At 40.4% G+C, this 22,558-nt stretch overlaps 1 protein-coding gene across 1 annotated transcript; it reads right to left on the bottom strand.

Moving 5' to 3' along the window:
* Window positions 1-2,369: 2,369 nt before the first annotated feature.
* On the bottom strand, window positions 2,370-19,251 carry gpm6ab (glycoprotein M6Ab). Its single transcript, XM_060046772.1, has 7 exons — window positions 19,082-19,251; window positions 9,756-9,948; window positions 7,853-8,009; window positions 7,368-7,521; window positions 6,956-7,032; window positions 6,321-6,386; window positions 2,370-4,319 (listed from the first exon to the last, which is right to left on the bottom strand). The coding sequence occupies exons 1-7, from the start codon at window positions 19,116-19,118 to the stop codon at window positions 4,167-4,169; spliced, it is 837 nt and encodes a 278-aa protein (XP_059902755.1). The 5' UTR covers window positions 19,119-19,251; the 3' UTR covers window positions 2,370-4,166.
* Window positions 19,252-22,558: the final 3,307 nt, after the last annotated feature.

Raw genomic sequence — 22,558 nt, 5'->3', positions numbered from 1 at the left:
TTTGGTCCCTTATTAACAAGTACACAAGTGTATTTTATTTATTGATTGAATTTATATTCGCAGGCAAGTTTTTGTTCATACAATTAAGAAAAAAAGCCACTGTCTGCCCAAGCTGTTGGCACAAGTATATACAAAACTGAGGGGTGAAACAGATAAAGCTTTCTACTACGCAAAAATATTGAAATAAAGAAAGTTCTGAATGCAAAAGAGATCGAGGGATAGACGAAGAAAAACATGTCCATTGTCAAAAATATATACCAATCCCTCCTTAAATTCACAAGAGGTATAATGTTATGTAAGGGTAAGTCAGGGACATCCATGCAATTGCCATGGTTACTAAAAGAGGGTCAAGCTAAATTAATAGAATTCCTCAATATCAGAATGGATATCATTACATGATATCCATTTTATTATCAAGGAATCATATAAAGTTTTATAAGTCACACATTGTGCTTACATTTGGCCTGTTTTGTTATTTTCAGTGTGAATTTGCAGGATGATTTAGCTCATCCTTGGTCGCCCCTCAATCAAGATGTCTGAAATAACAAAAAGGCTGTGGATGACCAAAACATGTCAAAGTGTTGCCACGCATGCAAATCTAAATGCCCAAAAGGAGTTAGAGGACAGAAGAAGGCATTTTTCTTAGGGTATTAGGCCAGAGTAATGTCTCACTTAAGAAAATTTAATAAATTATTATAAATACATAAATACATACCTAAAATCACAACAAAGAACATGCTGTTGATATCTTCAGCTATTTTGGAGCTGGTGTGTATTGATTCATTCGGTTTAATTTGATCAAACAGCTGATATTGTTTTATGGTTCACAACTGAGCAAGCCAGGTAAGATATTAGCGAAATCATTAGCACTACCGCACAATGAAAAGTAAACAGACGAGTACAGAAGAACAGCACCAGTGGTAAAGGAATCATTAGAAAAAAGACAATAGTACATTTTTTTGTTTTAATCAGTAAAAGTATAACCATTGAACGCATAACCATGCCACGAAGAACAACTAGATTCACTGTCGTTTTTTTTAACCTATAATTATTTTAATTGTATTATTATTATTATTATTATTATCATTATTATTATCAATATAGATAAGATTGTTATTATTATTAATAACGTTATTATTACTATTATTATTACTATTAATATTATTGTATTATTCAACTTCCATCTTATTATTATTTATTCACATTATTACCAATGCTGCAAGACTATACACATGTCTGAGGATTCCAATGCACTTACACATCAAGAATAAGAGAGATAGAGAGAGCTCACAATAGGTTAATAAGTGCACAAAACTTTTTTTTTAAATTTGAGTTTAAAAACATTGACAAGACATGTCCATTGTCAGGCAATGAAATCAAATACTGTAAAACCAGACCCTTAAAATGACCATAATGAGAGCAAGGTAGCCAAAAACACCTGAATGCCACAAATACTTTTCTGTTGTTGTCCTCTAAATATTGCAATTAGCTGCAAAAAAACTACACAAAATAATTAAATAAAAAGATTTACATCTAATCTAGTAAACAATATTTAAAGTTACCTTCGGTAGTCTGAATACTCAGATTCAATTTTGCATGTAAGCAATAAGTGCTCCTTTATTTTGTACTATTCCATTCGATTTTTGCCCTGCCATGATGATTGAGATTTAAGTGGAAATGCTCATTGAACAGAGGCTGTTCAATGAACAGAAGTTGTCTTTAATAATTAATCTAATACTATAGTGTTGCAGCCCATTGTCACATCTCTTTGACCTGAAGTGAAAGAGTTAAGGCACCACTATGGACAAGTGTCTGGATATACACTGGATGGATATCCATACATATCACAGCAGAGGCTCCATAAAAGTAGCAATCCCATAATTAGTGTTATGAGTTACACCTGCGTTTGTCCTACCACGATGCCTATGTGCAAAGGGTCTATTCTAGGTCTTTGTTGCAACAAATAATTTGTTCTGTAGGAAAAGCCAAGTCAAATCAATTCATATAGTAAAAACAAGCCCTCTTTGGGAATTTAAGTCTATAACACAGTAGAAAGAACAGAACCGAACAAAACTAAAGAACCAAGAAAACACAGAAGGACATTCTCCCCACTCCATTATCAATCCTCATTCTTTTGGCCGCTTACCTCAAGTGTTTTACATATGTATATGCATTGTATTTTATACAGTTAAAGGAAGGTACAGTGCTGAATACTGCCCACAAAAAGAGAATACTTATTCTTTTTTTTTTTGTATTTTAAATAACTATATCACATTTAAAATGTTTGGAGGTTTTAATAAACCAGTGAAATGCTATCGACAAAAAGCTATGGCTCAAGGTGATGATAGTGTTGAAAAAAACTTTTCAGCGTGTGCGTTTGTTTTTCTGTGTGTGTGTGTGTGTGTGTGTGTGTGTGTGTGTGTGTGTGTGTGTGTGTGTGTGTGTGTGTGTGTGTGTGTGTGTGTGTGTGTGTGTGTGGGGGGGTGTGTGTGGCTGTGTGTGGCTATGTTTGTGTGTGTCCCACAGTGACCCATGCTTCATTATTACCAAAATCATCATTGTTGGTGCTGTTGTCATCACTGCCAGCAGTCCTATCTCTATTGGCTGACAGAGAATAATCGCTTCAGTAAACATCAGTGCATGACAACAAGCACCATACAATATACGCAGTACATTTCACTTCAATGATCCAACCCAATGAAACCAATGGAATGAAAAGATCATCTACACTATGCCCATCAAATACAACCAAGTGGTTGTATATTGATCGAGATAGGGAGGGGTTTTAGAAGTATTGTATCACCAAATCAGTTGACTAATTAATGACCAATTCATTTATGTTGGTCCATACGTTAAATTGTACTAGCAATGTTTGCTAATCTTTATCTCAATGGGTCTCTATGCCTAAATTTCAGGTGTGAAACTAGCTTATTTGTTCTGACCACCTTATTTGTGAATCCATTTTTTATTTCATCAGGCTAATGAGAGTGATCTTTAGGGTGGAGTTGTAGATGCAAAAGGTAATACAATGTAATTGAAAATAACGTGAATGAATTGGGCCACATTAGGTCTTATGAAGTTGAATAAATATGTGCATAGCTATGTTTGTTTTAATGTTGTATCTGCGTGTTTGTCTTGGTGTGTGTGTGTGTGTGTGTGTGTGTGTTTGTGTGCACATGTGTGCATGTACAAAACTATAAAAAATCCGTACACAAAAATGTGAAAAAAAGAGTTACAACTCTCACTCCCTTTTTGTCTGCAAAGCCACACCGCAACCACCACCCCACAACGCTGACCCACCCAACGCCCCCCCCCCCCCCCCCCCCCACACACACACACACAGCCAAACACAGATGACCAAACCAAAATGATCATGTCAATGGTGGAAAAGAGGTTTGCATGTATACAGACGCTGACTTTTTGTGCTACTGAGATGTGCTTTGTTTTGGAGGATTCACAATCATGTCTGTACAAAGGAGAGGTCGGGGCGATGAAGGGATGACTGTGTGTGTGTTGAGGGGGTGGGGGGGGGGGGGGGCAACCAAAGGTCAACAGGATCAATGGATTGTGAAAGTTCAGAGCACAAAAATTGGGAGAGGTGGTGAGGAAGTGGGGGATGGGGGATTAGGAGAGGAGGCGTGAATAGAAAGTGTGTGAAGGTGGACGTTACAGATTTTCCCTGGGGAACAACTTTTCATCGTAACACCTGTTGGTTGGAATGTGGCGGAACTACACAGCACAGCATGACACCACTACAGAACACTGCCCACCCCACGACCACACAACACCAATAATTCAATCACATCTATGTATGTGGAAGTGCATGTGTGTGTGTGTGTGTGTGTGTGTGTGTGTGTGTGTGTGTTTGTAAGAGAGATAATTTGTACATATGTAGGCAGTGAGGTTGTTTGTCTGCATGTGTGTGTGTTTAATATATCTTTGTGTATTTTTGTCTACTTTTGTGTTCTGCATTATGTGTTATGTTTGTGAACCGATCTTGGCTCTGCTTCTGTATGCATGTGTGTGTGTGTGTGTGTGTGTGTGTGTGTGTGTGTGTGTGTGTGTGTGTGTGTGTGTGTGTGTGTGTGTGTGTGTGTGTGTGTGTCGGTCATGGTGCTTGTATGTCTGCCATCCCATGTGTGCAGGCGTCATCGAGCCTCCCCTGTTTATGTGTAGGCATTGAGGCGCTCCTTCGAGCGTGTGGAGTGGATGTCGTGCAGCTCCTGCTCTTCCTTGGACTTGATGTCCTCGTACTTCTGCATCCTGCTGGCGTCCTTCAGGTAGCCCCAGTTAGCCGCCAGCGCCATGAGGAAGTGGACCTATAGGGGGCGCAAAGGGACACCACGTCAGCGTGGGGAAGGAATCTGTGTATGGACGTGTTTAAGTGATGATGTTAACGACTCTGAGGTGCCATTCCATTCCATTCCATTCCAACTCGTAATGAAATAATAAGGCTCTGGCCGATGAGTTGCATTCAGCCATTTTGAGACTCGCAGATGTAGGATGTGATAGAACTACACGCACACACACACACACACACACACACACACACACACACACACACACACACACACACACACACACACACACACACACACACACACACACACACACACACACACACACACACACACACACACACACACACACACACACATTATTGCTTTTCATTGCCTGACTGAATCTGCAATGATGAATTTTGCTCTTAATTGTTCTCCATGTTCCTGCAATTCTCTTGAGAAAGTGGTTAAAGGAGATGTAAATAAACATGTCTTGGTTAACAGTGATCTCTGGTAACTTATTTACATCAAAAACGGAAACAGATGTAGTTGACTGAGGCAAGCTCAACTTTTGTGATTCTCAGGCTTCATATTGTTGTTTTCATTATTTGTATTATTTTAATTATTATTCCAATAATACTTATATCGATAAGCAATATTATAATACAATTATTTTATATTGAAAGTATTATTATCATCTTTATTATAATTATTATTATTATTATTATTATTATTATTATTATAATAATAATAACAATTATTATTATTATTATAGTTATTATTATCATATATTTATTCATCTTAGACAGCACACTCTAGCATTAGGTGTTGACTAATTATAGTAGATTATATGGTGTGTATATAGTATGGTAATTTAAAATAGGGATAAAATAATACCCTACATCCCCAGCAGAGGGCAATGTGACGGGGAGATGTTATTTTATTAATATGACGTCAAGTGACAATATGAGTAATATATATATATATTAAAATGATCATCTCGTTTACATATATATATATATATATATATATATATATATATATATATATATATATATATATATATATATATATATGCAGACATATATAGGCCTATAATATATGCCCCTGTCCCTTAGGCAGTTCCTAATCATCTTCTATAATTCCTGACTGTCTTTGTTCCAGTCTCTGTGTGTTTTGTTCTTCTTTGGTCTCCATCCAGTAAACCGGTCAGGCCTCATCACTGTCTCAGTTCCTTAGCAGGTCGCAGGATTTCCGCTAACGTTGCATGTGGAATCCAAGCTATTATATCTGCCCCAGTAAATCTAAAGCTCCTTTCTTCACTGCACTTATGACTGGTCCTTTGATTCAGGGATGAATGGGGGAGCTCATTGAAAGGCTTTAAAGGTCTGATTTAGCAAGAAAATCTACCGGTTTGGAAAATGTGAGTGGCTTTGTTTGTACCACTTGTGTGTACTCTATAATCATTTCAGCTAGTTACAAAATTAGTAAACGAAGTAGGTAGTAAGTAACAGATAAGTGAAAATATGAGTAAACGATTTGAAACATAATTCACTGGAATAACCATTGACTGATCAAACAGCATAGCCATCCGCCATCTTAATTAGGAATAAATTCATATCAATAGATGTAGTTCTTGACTCTTTGTAACACACCTTACAAATGGCCACTTGGGTATCAGGAATATTTCAGAATAAAATCGAAATAACCATTTATTCTGAAACCTATTTAAGATTTGTGTGTGCCACTGCACACGATTAGACAACAACATATTTGTACCTAATATCACGATAGATATAAAATCTTGAAATTAAGAATGTATGATTAGATGCTGGCACAAAATCACCGTCTGAAATACTCCATTTCTCAACTGCTTTGTTTCCATGGAAACTGGTGAAGAAGGCGTTTCACTTCTTGGCTACTTGATGTCCCTATCTCTATCTATCTTTATGACTCTTTCTCGGCTACTGTCTATCCGTTTGTTCGACTGGATAAGGAGTCATCATGCGATCTTTTCAGAGGTACAGACGAGGTCCTCACCATGGCGATGGCCGCGGCTCCTGCTCCAGCCAGCGCGCATACAAACAGATGGAAGGTCAGGTCCAGCTGAGGGCATAGGGAGAGAGCTCAGTAGCTGCTATCATTGGTATTCATGTGTATTTGTACTTGTTTTGGGGTAGGAGAGGGATATTTTTTGGGATATGTGCATTTTGAATGTAAAATAAGGTCAAACCACAAAGAAACTAAATAATTATCAAACATTCAGTAGTATTACAAGCAACATCAAATGTTCCCAAACATCTCCACTGATACTTAGACCTCCTCTCTCCCTCAATTTCAATTCAATTAAGAAAAGCTTTATTGGCATGGGAAACAAATGTTTGCAATGCCAAAGCAGGTAAAAAATGAGGAGATCCAAACATAAAACGTTGAATACAAAATATATGTATATCAAATAGTAGAATATCAAATACTAAATATATGAAAATTCAAAGGTTGAATACTAAGAGTGTCTATTGTGTTAAGTGTCTAAAAGTCTAGTATCACCTGTTTCTCTCTCTCTCTCTCTCTCTCTCTCTCTCTCTCTCTCTCTCTCTCTCTCTCTCTCTCTCTCTCTCTCTCTCTCGCTCTCTCTCTCTCTCAGTCTCTTTCTTTATCTCTCTCTCTCCCCTCACCTCGTTGGATTCACACATCCGGAAGAACTTCTCCGATCCTGTGCACACCTTCCTCTCCTCCGAGATGGATACCACTCCTGTAACAATATCCACAACTACATAAGCATCACGCACGCACGCACGCACGCACGCACGCACGCACGCACGCACGCACGCACGCACGCACGCACGCACGCACGCACGCACGCACGCACGCACGCACTCACGCACGCACGCACGCACGCACGCACGCACGCACGCACGCACGCACGCACACACACACACACACACACACACACACACACACACACACACACACACACACATACACACACACACACACACAAACGTACACACACACACACACACACACACACAAACGTACACACACACACACACACACACACAAACGTACACACACAGCCCCTCTTACCAAATTGTCTCAGGTCCAGGCAGAGGTTGGCTCCGTCCACCAGGCTTGCGTTTTGACACATGGACCAGATGTTGAAGTACATGAAGACAGGCAGGCCGGTGAAGGCTGTCACCCCGATCCACACCAGGAAGAACAGGTAGGCCAGGAACATCAGCTGTGTAGGAGGAAGGAACCGTTGGGTTGAGATGATGAGTGTGCTTAGAGATAAGAGGCTGATAAGAAGGGAACTACAGAAGGTAATACTTACCTCAGGCGTAACTATGAAAACAATCCTACACGTGTAAAACGATACTATCTTTGTCTATGTGTTGCTTCGGTATTGTTATATATAATTTGATATTTGAGTCAACTTCAAGTTTCCAGGGAGTTTCATATGCATGGATTATACATTTGTATCAATTTCAAATTCATATTCATTCATGTTTGTCATTTATTGACACAGCGAGGGTTCTGCACTGAGATGAGTCAACCAAAGAGAATCTTACGAAGGCGGTGAGACAGCGTCCACACGCGGTGATCTTGAACTCCCCATACAGGTCCCTGATGGCCCCGGTGGTGAAGAATCCCTCCACCAACAGCAGCACCCCGAACACGAAGAACCCCCCTGCCAGGCCATAGATGATGTACTTCAGGATGTCGATGCTGTGGAGAGAACACACGTACACACACACACACACACGCACGCACGCACGCACGCACACACACACACACACACACACACACACACACACACACACACACACACACACACACACACACACACACACACACACACACACACACACACACACACACACACACACACGCAAGCAAAGAGGTCAATGAAAGCTTTAAGGTGTTGTGGACACATGTTTAGACCTCTTTTTTTAATAAAAGGTATTCAGTCCAATGGCGATATTTGTTTTAATAATATTTGATAATACCCATATTGACATGTCAGATAGGGCTGACCAGTATTTTCTGTTTTACTAAAAGTATGGCGCTGTAACCACTTGTTTCCAGCTCTCTGGAACAGACAAATCCAATAGGAACTAAAAATTGTTGCGTGATCAATGTGTGATGTTAGTGATGTGTTGTGCATTCCCTGCCTCGCATTTTATCTGATTAAACAAGGTATTTTGAGCCATTTGGGAACTGATCTTGGAACGGAACAGAGCCATAAGTTCCCCCTCCCTGCAAAGGACCACAGTTTCCATCACGTGTCAGCAGGTTACATGATGCGTACAGGCAGCTCTTGGGACTCATGCCTAGTTCACTAGGCAGCACAGGAATCACCTTTTTTGTTCACAAATATGTTGTGAATATGCCTTTGTTGGTTATAAATAAACACACATTTGCATAATTTGAAGGTTTGCCAAGAATTGCTTTTTGAAGGCTTTATCCTTCCCTCTCCCTTTCCCTCTCCCTCTCTCTCTCTCTCTCTCTCTCTCTCTCTCTCTCTCTCTTCCTCTTTCTCTGCCACTTTCCTGGATCCGTTTCTCGTGAGCAGGTGCGGCCTGGAGAGTCTTAAATCCTTGTTTTTGGTCCAAGCCAGAACAAACAGGGAACACAAAATCACATGCAATGCAAAACATGCATGTGAGTTAATGTTGAAAGTCTTATTTCCTTATCGTTGCAATTAACACTTTGTGCTTTCACTCTTTTCTTACAGCCAATAGATTTCAGGCTCCTAAAGTCTCCCCTGTGTTTTCAAGCTAAGCATTTGGCTATTAATAAAAGTACTCCAAAGGATGAGTCAGCTAGCTCAACCCTGATCTATAAGTCCTAAACATTGTGCTGTTACTGTAATAACATTGAAACCTATTGGACCCAAATATGGTAAATAAAATAACCCAAAGTCATATTATTGGATCAATGTTTCCAATAACAATTCTATGGTTTCCCATGGTGAAACCATGATGTGTATTGCCAATAAAATATATATTTAAATAAACAGACTAGTCTTGCTCATTCACTTCCTTTTGCATTCTGATTTGTGGTCACTGACAGCCATTGGTCCATCCAGACCAACCGGCCCAATCACAACTCCCGCCCCACCCCTGACTTGTGATTGGCCGGACACAATTGTTAGGTCCTCATCCAGGCTCGCTTGTGCAACGGAAGCTCCCCCAGAGAGCCTGGAGGGTGGAGGCCCAGCAGAAAGCTCCCCCAGAGAGCCTGGAGGGTGGAGGCCCAGCAGAAAGCTCCCCCAGAGAGCCTGGAGGGTGGAGGCCCAGCAGAAAGCTCCCCCAGAGAGCCTAGAGGGTGGAGGCCCAGCAGAAAGCTCCCCCAGAGAGCCTGGAGGGTGGAGGCCCAGCAGAAAGCTCCCCCAGAGAGCCTGGAGGGTGGAGGCCCAGCAGCGAGCGTCATGGCGGCGTGGCGCGCTGTCCCCTGCTAACAGTCACTTACATGGTGAAGACGTCCAGCAGCTCGCCGGGGTTCTTGATGAGCTCAAAGTAGTTCTGGAGGATGCCCACGGTGCCGCTCAGAGCCTCGTGGCCGCAGCCGCAGAACAAGGCCACGCCCATGTAGAGCAGGATGGTGGCGATGAGGGAGGCCCAGGGCAGGCTGCCCACACAGCGCTCACAGCACTCCTTACAGCCTGGAGGACAGGGGCACAAACACACCGTCAGATCACTGTCCTGAAACAACAGCTCATTGGTGGAACACTGGAGTGGACAGAAAGTGGGGACGCTTTGTATAGAAAGGCTGAGATGTTTCTGTGTTGTCTCCAGTCCTTTATGCTAGTTATTAGGACAATTAAAACCAAATTTATGGTGATGAGTGCTATTTCCAATTAGATAGATAGATAGATAGATAGATAGATAGATAGATAGATAGATAGATAGATAGATAGATAGATAGATAGATAGATAGATAGATAGATAGATAGATAGATAGATAGATAGATAGATAGATAGATAGATAGATAGATGCGTACGTACGTACATACATACATACATACATACATACATACATACATACATACATACATACATACATACATACATACATACATACATTCATTCATGCATACATACATATACATTCATCCATATATATACCTTTATACATATATACATACATGCATTACGTACATACATACATACATACAAACAAATATACAATTATGGATATATATTATAATATGATACTGTCAGAGGACGTATGTATTGTATTTATTGGTCATTTACGTTCCCGATGGAGTTTCAATGAGAGGTTAGATGGGAAAAGTTTATGGTATTATAAAAGGAAAGTATGTTTCCCACCTTAATTTTTCATATTTGACATTTGTGACCTTTATTCCCAATTGGGTTTGAACACTATTCTATTAGAACTAGTTCAGGTCTGATGATCCTATTAAAGTGACTACATGGGTAGATAGTTAATGTCTCTAAATCCTACTCGTTCCCGTTCCAATATTATCAGGATTATTTGGTTTAAGGGTGCATTATTTTTCCCCATATTTTTTATAATAAGGAAAACATGAAATTTGAAGACACGATTCAACAACAAGAGAAATCCTGTACATATCCTACCAATAGAATATGTAATTTGTCATTCATCTTTCTAGTTGACCTATCAGCAGCTGCTGTTGCCCCGGTACACTTTCATCTGTACTTGCTAAAACACAATGGCTCTCCTCCGCATTATGGTTAAAAATAATATGTGATGAGTCTCCTCCTCTGGTCCTCCATATGCTCTCTCTCCTCATCTCTCTCTCCCTCTCACTTTCCCTCTCCCTCGCTATACATAAATAGGGTGAACTGTAGTCTACTATCTGCGCACTCTCTCTCTCTCTCTCTCTCTCTCTCTCTCTCTCTCTCTCTCTCTCTAATGCACTTTAATTAGCAATTCCCACATATTCCCTGAGGATCAACGCCTGAGGAGTGCAGTAGAAGAGAGTGATGGTGTTGGTGGTTTTAGTGGTACTGGTGTATGTGTGCGTGTGTGTGTCTGTTTGTGTGTGCGTGCGTGTTTGACAATCTGTTTGTGTGCGTGTGGGTGTCTTGGTATCATGAAGATAAAATAAATATTTAGATGAATTAGGTCAAAACCAATGCGTTGCAGGGTTAAGGTCATAACAACATTCTCCACTTTCTCTTTTTTTTTGTTGGGGAACAGTGACGATGTGGAGCCCGACAGCACCCAGAATACGCAACACTAAATGAAACGAAACATGGCTGTACATTGTGCTGTCTGTCTGTGTGAACCAAATAGGAGATAGCTTTAAAATAATCCAAACAATGAAGTGATAAATTAAAAATAATGTTTCGGAGAAAGTAGCCCTTTGTAGTATAGTCCTCTCACCACATGTGATAAATAAATGTATGTATAGGAAAAAAGGTTTCTAAAAGCAGAGTAATGCATGGAACATGGGCTCTGAGATAGCAACATGTCCTCTTCACTGTTTTTGCTATGTTTCTAGATGGTGGGCCTTGCATCTCTACATGATGCTATGATATATCTTAATGCAACATCAGAGCTCTAATGGAAATTAACACCCATTGATGGCACTGGTAATGTTAGTTTCAAAACGTTCATCATTGTCAGAACCACAGCAGGTAAACAAACATGCACAACGACACACCCACACCCAAATACACAAACACACACATAAATGCACGTACATAGTCTCACACACACACACACACACACACACACACACACACACACACACACACACACACACACACACACACACACACACACACACACACACTCACACACAATTACACTCACACATATGCACACACACACACACACACACACACACACACACACACACACACACACACACACACACACACACACACACACACACACACACACACACACACACACACACACACACACACACACAAACACACGACAACACAAACTCTGCCAACTGTTTACTAGGTCACTTGGGGTTTTCTGCATTTAAAGCCAAATTATGGATACATATGCATACTAAGAAGAAACAATGCAACATTAATTCAGGTTGCATGCACACACATGCACAGGACAGACAGACACACACACACACACACACACACACACCACACGCACACACACACACACTCACTCACAGACAGACACAGACATCAACAGAATATGCAGATTTCACTGACACAACATAGAAGGAATACGCAGTTATTCCATGCATGTGTGTGTTTGTGTGTGAGGTGTGTTTGTATGTGTATGTGCGTGCGTGCACAAGAGACATCTACATCTTCAGGTGTATTAATAATAAAATGCTCAGTGGAGGTGTGTATGAAAACCAAAATTTTCATGAACGTGTTGGAGTGTAGCTGTAGGTCTTGACGTAGCCCCGCTCGTTGTCACTGACAACGCTACAGGCAAAGTGGAGTCAGTGAGCTCCCACCACACCCCCGTGGTTGGCATGACAACAAGGCTGGTCAATTAAACCTGAGCACCGTGTACACACACACACACAAACACCACACACTCACTGTATACTATGCAGTACAGAGAGAGAGAGAGAGAGAGAGAGAGAGAGAGAGAGAGAGAGAGAAGAGAGAGAGAGAGAGAGAGAGAGAGAGAGCAAGATGAGAGAGAGTGAGAGAAAAGAGAGAGAACGAGAGAGAGAGAGAGAGAGAGAGAGAGAGAGAGAGAGAGAGAGAGAGAGAGAGAGAGAGAGAGAGCGGAAGGAGAGAGGTGAGAGAGAGAGAGAACACTTATCTGTTCCTAGCTTTGTGTCGTACTCTCTATATTGTGTGTATGCAGTGCTGCCCCCGCACAATATTCTGTGTTTGAGTGCAGCGATCAGCTGAAATCACAGCTGATCAAAGCTATCCCTGTTTATTTGGATTCTTTGGATCTGTGATTGTTTTTTTGGTTTGGCAGAATCTAGTGATGGTTATGGTTGTTCAACTATAACATGCACTGTTTATGTGTTTTGGTTACTCCATTGAAAATAAAATGTTTTCATTGTTATCGACTCTGAGCTAGACACCTTTTATTCCGCCAATTCAGGTTCCTCCCTAATGATCTGAACCCAAGGGATGATTACGGAAGGACTCAGTGCCTGTCTATCTGTCTTTTCGTCTGTCTGTCTGTCTGTCCTTCTGTCAGTATGTCTGTCTGCGTGTCTCGCTGGGTCAGGTGTATACCCAGGGAGCCTCCTGTTTGACACGGCTGCGACAGATGGAGAGATATTCGATGAGGAGATTAGAGAGAGAGAGAGAGACACACAGAGAGAGAGAGAGACATAGAGAGAGAGAGAGAGAGGAGAGAGACGAGAGAGAGAGAGAGAGAGAGAGATGAGAGAGAGAGAGAGAGAGAGAGAGAGAGAGATGAGAAGAGAGAGAGAGAGAGAGAGAGAGCGAAAGGGGAGGGGGGAGAGAGAGAGTAGGGTAGGGGGGAGAGAGAGAGAAAGGGGGAGGGGGAGAGAGAGAGAAGGGGAGGGGGAAACAGAGAGAGAGGGGAGGGAGGAGGAGAGAGAGTGAGAGAAAGAGGGAGAGAGGGGGAGGAGGGAGCAGAGGCAGAGCAAGTTGGGTGAACATAATGGTTGAAAGAGAATAGGGGAATCACGGGGTAGCAGAAGGATGGCTAGAAGCAGTGAAGTGGAAGAGAGGGGCGGGATCAAGGACAAAGACACAGAGGGATGGGCTGTTTGTGCCTCTTTCTTGTTACATGAGACATACTATCCATCGTAAACATCCCCCTGTGGTGTTAAGGTACATCACAGCAACAGCACCATTCCTGTTCCACACAACAGGGCAATGTTTCTGACATAATATGCTAGTAGTCTCTGCATCGTTTTTGTTTTAAACTACAATTATATATACATAATAAAACATGTATGGTAAACCAGCTTGATCACCACATGTAAAGTACAAATGTTTCGGTAACACACTTTTACTATAAGGGTACAAAAAATCGACTATTAATTAACATAAGTGAATGCAGTAAGAAGCATTAACTAACTATTAACTCAAGTTAAAATATAATCTGATGTTAATTTACTAATGGTGTTCATGTTAACTAAGGTATTTTTCTATACATTATTGAGGGTTAACTCTATTATTTAGTGTATAAATGAATTATTCAGTAAATGAGTTGAAAATGCACAGCAATAACTAAATCATTACTAGACCATCAATTTACTAGATTGTTGCTTATTACTGACCTAAATAATTGATAATTAATGAAATAATGTAATTTAATTATTGTACACTTTTTGGAATGCGTAACATATGGTTTTGCAGTCATTCTTTAGAGAGGTGCTCATTATCAGCCTTGGATCTTATACCTCAACTGAAATATCATATGTCAACTAAACTATTTTGTATTTGTGTTTTCAAGCTTTGAAATGGCCCACACACACGCACACCCCCCCCCCCCCCCCCCCCCCCCCCCCCCACACACACACACACACACAAACAAACACCCACCAACCCATTAAACTCAAGTGCTTGTTGAGAATGCTGTCTCATTAGTCAGTGATTTGAAGTGTCTCCACAGTCTCATACAAACAGCATGCTACCATGACAGCATATGTGAAGCAATCTACCTGTGTTTACTAAGTGCCTTAATGTGTGTGTCTAAAGAGTTTCTAGTCAAATGTTCTAACGTTTGCACACGCACCCATAAACACACACACACACACAAACCCACAAACAAATTGTTTTGGTATTGATTTCAGGGTCTGGACACCAAATTTCTCTCGCCAAGCTATTTTCTTCGGCAAAGTCGACATTCACATACGATAAAGTGGCATTGTTAAACCCAGAATGACCAGAAAAATTTGTCAATGTAAGGGCGCAATCACAGCCTAATACAATTAGGTAAGTTTATTATTTAATCTTGGTTAACGCTGTTGTATCAAGGAATATTATCTAAACATTGTGAAGAGTGTCTGGGTCAAATGTGTTGAATTCCTCATGATTGAAATTATATGCTGAGAGGAAATGTACTTATTGTAAGTTGCTTTGGATAATAGCGTCTATGTGTAAATGTACTAAGTGCCCTACATGTAAATAAGAATTTGAACATCAAAATATGTAGTTTTCATCTGCAAAATCAGATTTGTAAATAAAGTCAAATCGATGTATCATTCATGTCCGGTATAGTTGAGATCAGGCTAACAATCATGAGGGTAATCCTAATACAATTATATCAAATTGCTGAATACACTTTAAAGATGGCAGATATAACAATATATATATATATATATATATAGGTTTACCATACAGTCATTAGTCACATATTGGAGAGGTGTTCCCCCTCCACAGACTCAAAGCTTACGCAGGTTGCCATGTTGCAAACACAAGCTGAGAGCATCATTATTTTTAGATGAGAATTATTATATTTTGTCAGGTGACAATGACTCCTACAATTTGAGATGATCAGCTTATCTATAAGTTAGCAATTCATTGATTGTTCAAATGATAAACCAGCTCGTGTGGCATCTGTCCTAAAGTCCTTCTGGCCTATAAGCTGTCGATCTTTCAAAAGTAACTCCAGGATGTACCCGTGTTGAAGCACAGCGTTTGGTTATGGAGCTTCTTAAAGGAGGACGAACCTTTTTAGGTCAGGTAGAATCTAGTACAACCTCGGTTTATCAAGTTTGTTTGCTTGATTCCATGGCTGCAGCCTAACGTGTTTGTGGGTCAATTTCTTTCATATTTGGCAACCTGGGGTACTCAGAGAATAGTAAATCATATTAATTCAAACAAAGCTAACATCCCGACCCGGAACGAACATTTTAAAGGAGGACATGCCTGCTGAAACATCAGAAAAACAGATTTTCGACGGCATGTTTCCTAAATCTCTGATGACATTCCATGGTCATTTTATGATCTATTGTCAATTTCTTACAGAAAGCTCCTTAAATGGAAAACTAATGGCCAGTTGGGCCTTAGCTGCCAGATGGTGCAGGATCAATTGATCATTACTGCTGCTCTCGGTCTTCAGATTGTTTTGACTAGAGGTTTGGTTTTGAAGTAGTATTTGCAGCCACACACATCACCAGCATTGCAAATTGGTTATGGGGAGCAAAATAAAAAGTTTGATCCTGTGATCATTTTCGTGCATTGATGTCAACTTTCTCGCTTGCTCCATTTCAAATGGAAAATAGATGACAATTTGAGCTCCCCCTTGCTCTATTTAAAATGGAAATACAACTATCATTCTATTAAGAACCAAACCATTGACTTCTATTCAATGGGTTATGTCATTTGCAATGCTATGCAGAATTCCATTCAGTGCATAATCTAACTAAACAATGTCAACTTCAACCAATTTGCCAGTAATCTGGATTAAATGGATTTTATCAAAGTATAGAATTCATTATCATTAACATTTCACTCTGTTCTCACAATTATGGTTACTTGACAATTTATTAAGCATATTTGTTGAATGGATTTTCACAGTCAGCCTCATTATTTTCAATATTACTTCATCATACCCTAGCTTTTATGTGTGCTTCTCTCATCCACTCTCATCTCCCCATAGGTTTGGCATGTAATTACATTTGTATTGATTTATTCCGTTCTCCACCAAGTTGCTTTTTATTAGCGGTCAGTAACAAAATAGACACAGTTGCAATGGAAAGCAGAGAGGAGAAGTAGTGCAAAGGGCCATGCATCAGAGTGTTTAGGACAAACCAGGTGATAAGGCCGTCAGGGCCATAAAGCAGCCAGATTGGGATGGATCTCCGGAGCAAGGTGTTAATGCTGCAACAGGCTGGCTAGCTTTGTGATTGTGGCAGCTAGATGGTTTATGAAACCAACGTTTTTTTAGGTAAGATAGATTTTTTTTATGGCAACCTCATTTTAAAATTGTAGTTCTGTCTCTCGATTTAGCTATGCATTGTCTGAAGCAGGGAGAATGGAGAATAAAAAACATAAATGGTTAGTTTGTCTTAATTATAACTATAATAAGCTAGCCTTAATACATATATCCAAAATCAATTTCTTGAAATCATGTATGATGACTCCATGCTTTCTTTATCCCCCCACCTCCAACAAAAAAAGTAGGTCATGAAAGGCGGTAGTTAAACCTGTAGACTAAACTCTTGCTCTTAGTTTCCTTCCTGCTCTATTGTAATTACCGTCAACCGCAATTTCCAACTTGGCATTCATAGTACACTCAGATCAATACTATTTATTCCTTTGACTCATGAATGCATTTAATTTCAAATGCATCTCCCTGTTTATTACCTCACTAGCTGATAAAACATCAAATTTGCATATGTACAGTTTCATTCTATTCTGTTCTAATATATATTTTTATATTAAATCAAATTAACATGGAAACTGGAAAGGTTCATGCTAACAAAAATCTAAAGGGTTATTCGTTTGTTCAAAACAAAGAATCAGTTTGCCATAAGCATCCCTATATCTAAGTGTGCCTTCTGATTGGCTCAAGCTGTTTCCCTCCAGAAAAAAAATCCCTGAATCCACCTATTGCATTACAGAAATCTAGGGCCTACACTTGTTCCCATGGAAACAATGCTAATACACTGTAAAGGAATAAACTATTCATTTAAAAACTCCTTTTGGTTGAAGCATTCCACATATGGTGTGAAAAAATTGGCATTGCGTCTGTTTTTGGGAACATACCAGTTCCAGCCTTGGGACACGCCCATATTCTATGCCATTTAAAACAGCAATATTTCGAAGATCGGTTGGAATACGCAGTGAAATTAATTGATCAAAAAAATAAAAGAGAAAACCCAAAGAAATAAGCATGGTTTGATTTCAGTTTTTATGTGATGCCATCGAGGGATGGCATCGGTAAGGCTGGAGATGGCAGGGAGAAGAGCCTCCCGTGTCCCAATCTCCACAGACTGGTGAAGACATGGAGGGAGAGGGCAGAAGGGGGGAGGGTGTGGGAGAGATGCACAGAACAACATGGAGATGTAATGCAGAGATAAACGACTGAGAAGCAGCAGAGGAGGGTGTGTTCAAATTAAAAAAGGAAAACAATGGAGACGGAGACATTCAGACCGTGAAAAAAGAGCAGGACATTAGAAGAGATAAATAAAAGAGAGAAAACAAGAAAAAATGAAGGCAATGAGAGAAGAAAGGCGAGGAAGAAGAGGAGAGGCATTCTGACAAGCGTGAAGTGGTAACAATGGAGCCTAACAAAGAGTAGCCCAATGGAAGCATCAATCACAGATTTGGCTAAACCCCCACCCAAAAACCTTTCCAAATAATTATTTAATGTTTTTAGTTCTTTCACCCCTCCTTCCCCTGACCACCCTCTCTGCCTCCCTCCATTTCTCTCTGCCTCCTGCCACTCCCACCTCCCTTTTCCCCTTCATCTTATGAATCCCTATTTTCAAAACAACACTGACTATTTGATGTGTGCTCCCTCCTAGCTCTCCATCCATAACCATGTCCTTTTTTCTTAGGTTATCCCACCTCCGTGGTCTGTTGTCCAAAATTAGATGCATCCCAGAATATACTATTACCAGATAAAAACATCAATAGGCTTTGAAGCGATAATGACCACAGACGAGCCCGAACGCTCAAAATTTTATTCAGGAAAAAATGGATTCATGTGGTTTAAAAGACGCTGAAACAGGTTCTGCATTTTCACTTTACATTTTTTATATTTCTTGTCCCCCCCATCCGTCCTCTCTCCCTTCACTCTCTGCATCATACACAAAGAAATCATATCTCATGCAGACGGATGCATCACCACACAATCCTCAGATGAAGGAATGCAAGTTAAATGGCAGGATTCTTTTTAATTGCAGTAATTCCAGCCCTTCCTCTTACCTTTCTGGCTCTGGGAATCATCCATGTTGTCCTCCATTGTAGCAGGTTACAGTCCTTTTGTCTCCCTTTCGTTTTTCAAAAGCCGTTTAAAGCCCCTTGCTGCCGCTGAGCACAGTATGTGTACGTGTGTGTGTGCATGTATGTGTAAGATGGTGACCGTGCGCGGAATTGTGCACCCCCCCCCCCCACCCCACCCCACACACACACGCGCAAATGACGGCGGCTTAGGAAAGTCCCCCTCCTCTTGCTTCCCACCCTGCTTCTATCTCTGTTCCCTCTGTTTTGTTGTGATCCAGCATTCTGTTTGCACTCTGCTTTTAACAACATATATGCTATTGTTGTCACCAATATTTATCCTTGTAGTCATCTTTCATTCTTTCTGTCTATTCTACCTCATTTAATTGGATGATTGATATTTTATTTTCCTCCCTGTCTAGTAACAACACTGAAAGCTGTGCTGAGGGCTTTCATATGCATTTCATATTGAAATAATAATTAAATTGTTTAAATTACATTATATACCGTCCACTTTGTGGGTGATTAATTTTCAAATAAAAAATCATAATTTATGAAAAATAATGAAAATGCCAAAAAACAGGTAAGTGATAAATGCAAGTCCAATAACCTGGATAGAGTATTGTAACAGATTATACCTCTTCAAAGGTCCTATATTGACATATTTTAATGGATTGGCTGGAAAGTTTATCCATGTGTGTACCAAATCATCATCTTTGCTAACGCAAAATGAGGTTGACTTTTATGTATTATTTTATGCCAGGGACGTCAACGTCCCTGGCATAAAACCCAACTATGTTGGGCTGAACCCAACTATGTTCTGTTGGGTTCAGCCTCGCTCATTGAAAAACAATTGTGGCCACCGATAAACATCACACAAACCTGAACATTGTACCAATACGTTAAACCACAAAAAATACAAAATCCAGCAAAGAAATCTACAATTCTTTGTCGGTAAATCACCTCAAGTTGATCCTGTGATATTTGTGGGGCATTACATTCCCTTATAACAAACCCAAACAATGACAATTTGTAATCTTTCTTTTTTGCTGGTGATTTCACGTTGTTGAAGATGTACTCTCCTACATTAGAGTGAGACAGTTCCTCTTTAACTATGTGCACCTCTGGCATATCCTCTCCCACGTCCTCCAAAACCACCTCATTATTTAAGAGGCCAACCTGCACTATAACCGGAGTTACTATAGAGAGCTAGGCCATTCCCATTGTAATGTGACAGGAAAGAAATGCAGTACACTTTATTTCAACTGTACAAGCGATATCCACTGCTACAAAATCTTTTTCCTGGCATGGTCTGCGCATTTACGCTGACCGAGGTAATATACCTGCTTGATTTCGCACCCCAATTTACCCTCTCGGACCCTACACATATTGGGGGTTTAATTTCATAGAAATGCGATTAGACAGCATTTCTGCAAAAATCTGCGAGCTGCTGATCATGTGTGTGAAGGTAATGCTGTCGCATTTAACAAAGAAGTTGAAAGATGGCGCGATCTACGAGAAAGTAGCAGAGGAACTTTCCTTGCAAGGCTTTCATCGGGATAAAAAACAAGTGTTCAGCAAGATAAAGAATATGTTGGCGTTTTTGCACTTGTAAATAGTTAATCGCATTTGTAGCCTACACTCCGATATCGTCTCCTCATTCTTGGATGCGAGGGGCTTGAATATAAAAATGTCAAAACATTCCCAGTATGCAAATTCTTCTTCTTCTCTCCGTGCATAATAATAATAATAATAATACATTTAATTTAGAGGCGCCTTTCAAGACACCCAAGGTCACCTTACAGAGCATATAGTCATCATAAATCGTTAAAAAAAACAAGACATTGTGGGAAAAAATAAAAAAATAAATAAACATAATAAATAAAAAATAAATAAAACAAAAACAAGACAAAACAAAACAAACAAACAATCAAAACAGTGATCAGTTAGACGTTGTGCATAGTCCCGCCTACTCCGATGAACCAAGAAAGCTGAATCCTTGACGAAGGCGCAATATACTCCCTTGGTTTTACACAGGCAAGACAGTCAGAGCAATCAATGATTGGGTTAGTCCGACAATGATTGGGTTTTAAGATGCATGTAAACACCTTAGTCTGACTAAAATCGGACTAAATCTAGTTTCTCATAGTCCGATTTAGACCCCCATATTATTCAATTGAAAGTCGCATTAACCCTGCATGTATAGACCTACATTCAATTAGATTGGAATTGGATTATGCGTTCTGCGCAGGCGCGAGATTTTTTCCCGGGGCTGTGAGCCGGAAGTAGAAAGAGAAGAGTCGTGTTGTTGTCACCGTCGGAAATCGAGAATTGGCGATTTATTTGAAAAGGTGGTAAAGAAGGTGGAGGAAGCCTGTGTCGTGCCAATGTAGTTACCCCCTATAAGAATAGTATCCCCAGCCACGGGAGTGCGCATGCATCCAGTGCACCCCGTTCAGCCAAGGCTGAATTAAAAGTCAACATCAACTACTTTACAACAAGGTTGTAAAGTAATAACTTCGTAGCCTGGCTCCACCCGCCTTAGTACTTCCGCTCAATTTTGATTTCCCTTCAGTACTAGGTCTGGGTCTGCGGTATGTTAGTGGGTTTTCTCCGTGCCAATTTTCTGCATCCAATCAGCAAACAGAGGGAGTGGCTGAGAACAATGATGTTAAAGTCAATTCTCGTTGACGGAAATCTTCACGCAAGCTGTTTGGTTTGTTTACAGCATGCGCACAACGTGATTCCCGGCCAAATATTAGTGATTGGTTATGGCAGCTCCAGAGTGGCACTGGGCAGACCCAATGGTTTTAAACTTAAACAGACACCCGCCTTCAAGTGAGTTAACATTTGTCAATTGAGTAGGACCAGACTCTCTGTGAAAATGAAATGAAGTACGAGAGTCTGGTAGGACCAGGCTAGTAAATTCAGGCAGGTCTGTCAAAATAAATAATTTCATCTTCCGACCTGCAGGGACGCGGGAAGTCAGTCCGAGTGGGGGGTGCTGAGAGAGAGTCTATATAATGAAGTCATAATAAATGCGGCGCAACATCCAATGTTTACAGAGACGAGATGACGGGTGACGTCACATTCAGGGCTCCGCTCTGATAAACACTCGTTTAAATCAGAGCACACTAACTGGTGTGTAAAAAGACAAACTCTGCCAACTAGCCACTGTTATTCACAAACGTTAGCAAGTAAACAATGTGGAAATTAGACTCAACTCGGCTGATACTGTGCTGAATTTCACACACTAACAACATGCCGACAAGCTGTTGCGGCCAGGAGGTTATTTCTAAAGGTTTACAAAGGAAAGTGACAGTAAAAGAAAGCCTTCACTTTCATCCAGAGTTACGAGTTGTCTGATATGAGGAAAGTGACGATTTCTCCGTCAAGTGAACCGTCCGTCTTTGCTCTTTTTTTGCCAACCAGTTTACATGCGGGCTTCCAGAATCAAAATGA

Source organism: Gadus macrocephalus, chromosome 3 (genome assembly GCF_031168955.1).
Source record: "Gadus macrocephalus chromosome 3, ASM3116895v1".
In the NCBI taxonomy this organism is placed as follows: Eukaryota; Metazoa; Chordata; class Actinopteri; order Gadiformes; family Gadidae; genus Gadus; species Gadus macrocephalus.
This window is presented reverse-complemented; position numbering and strand designations above follow the sequence as displayed.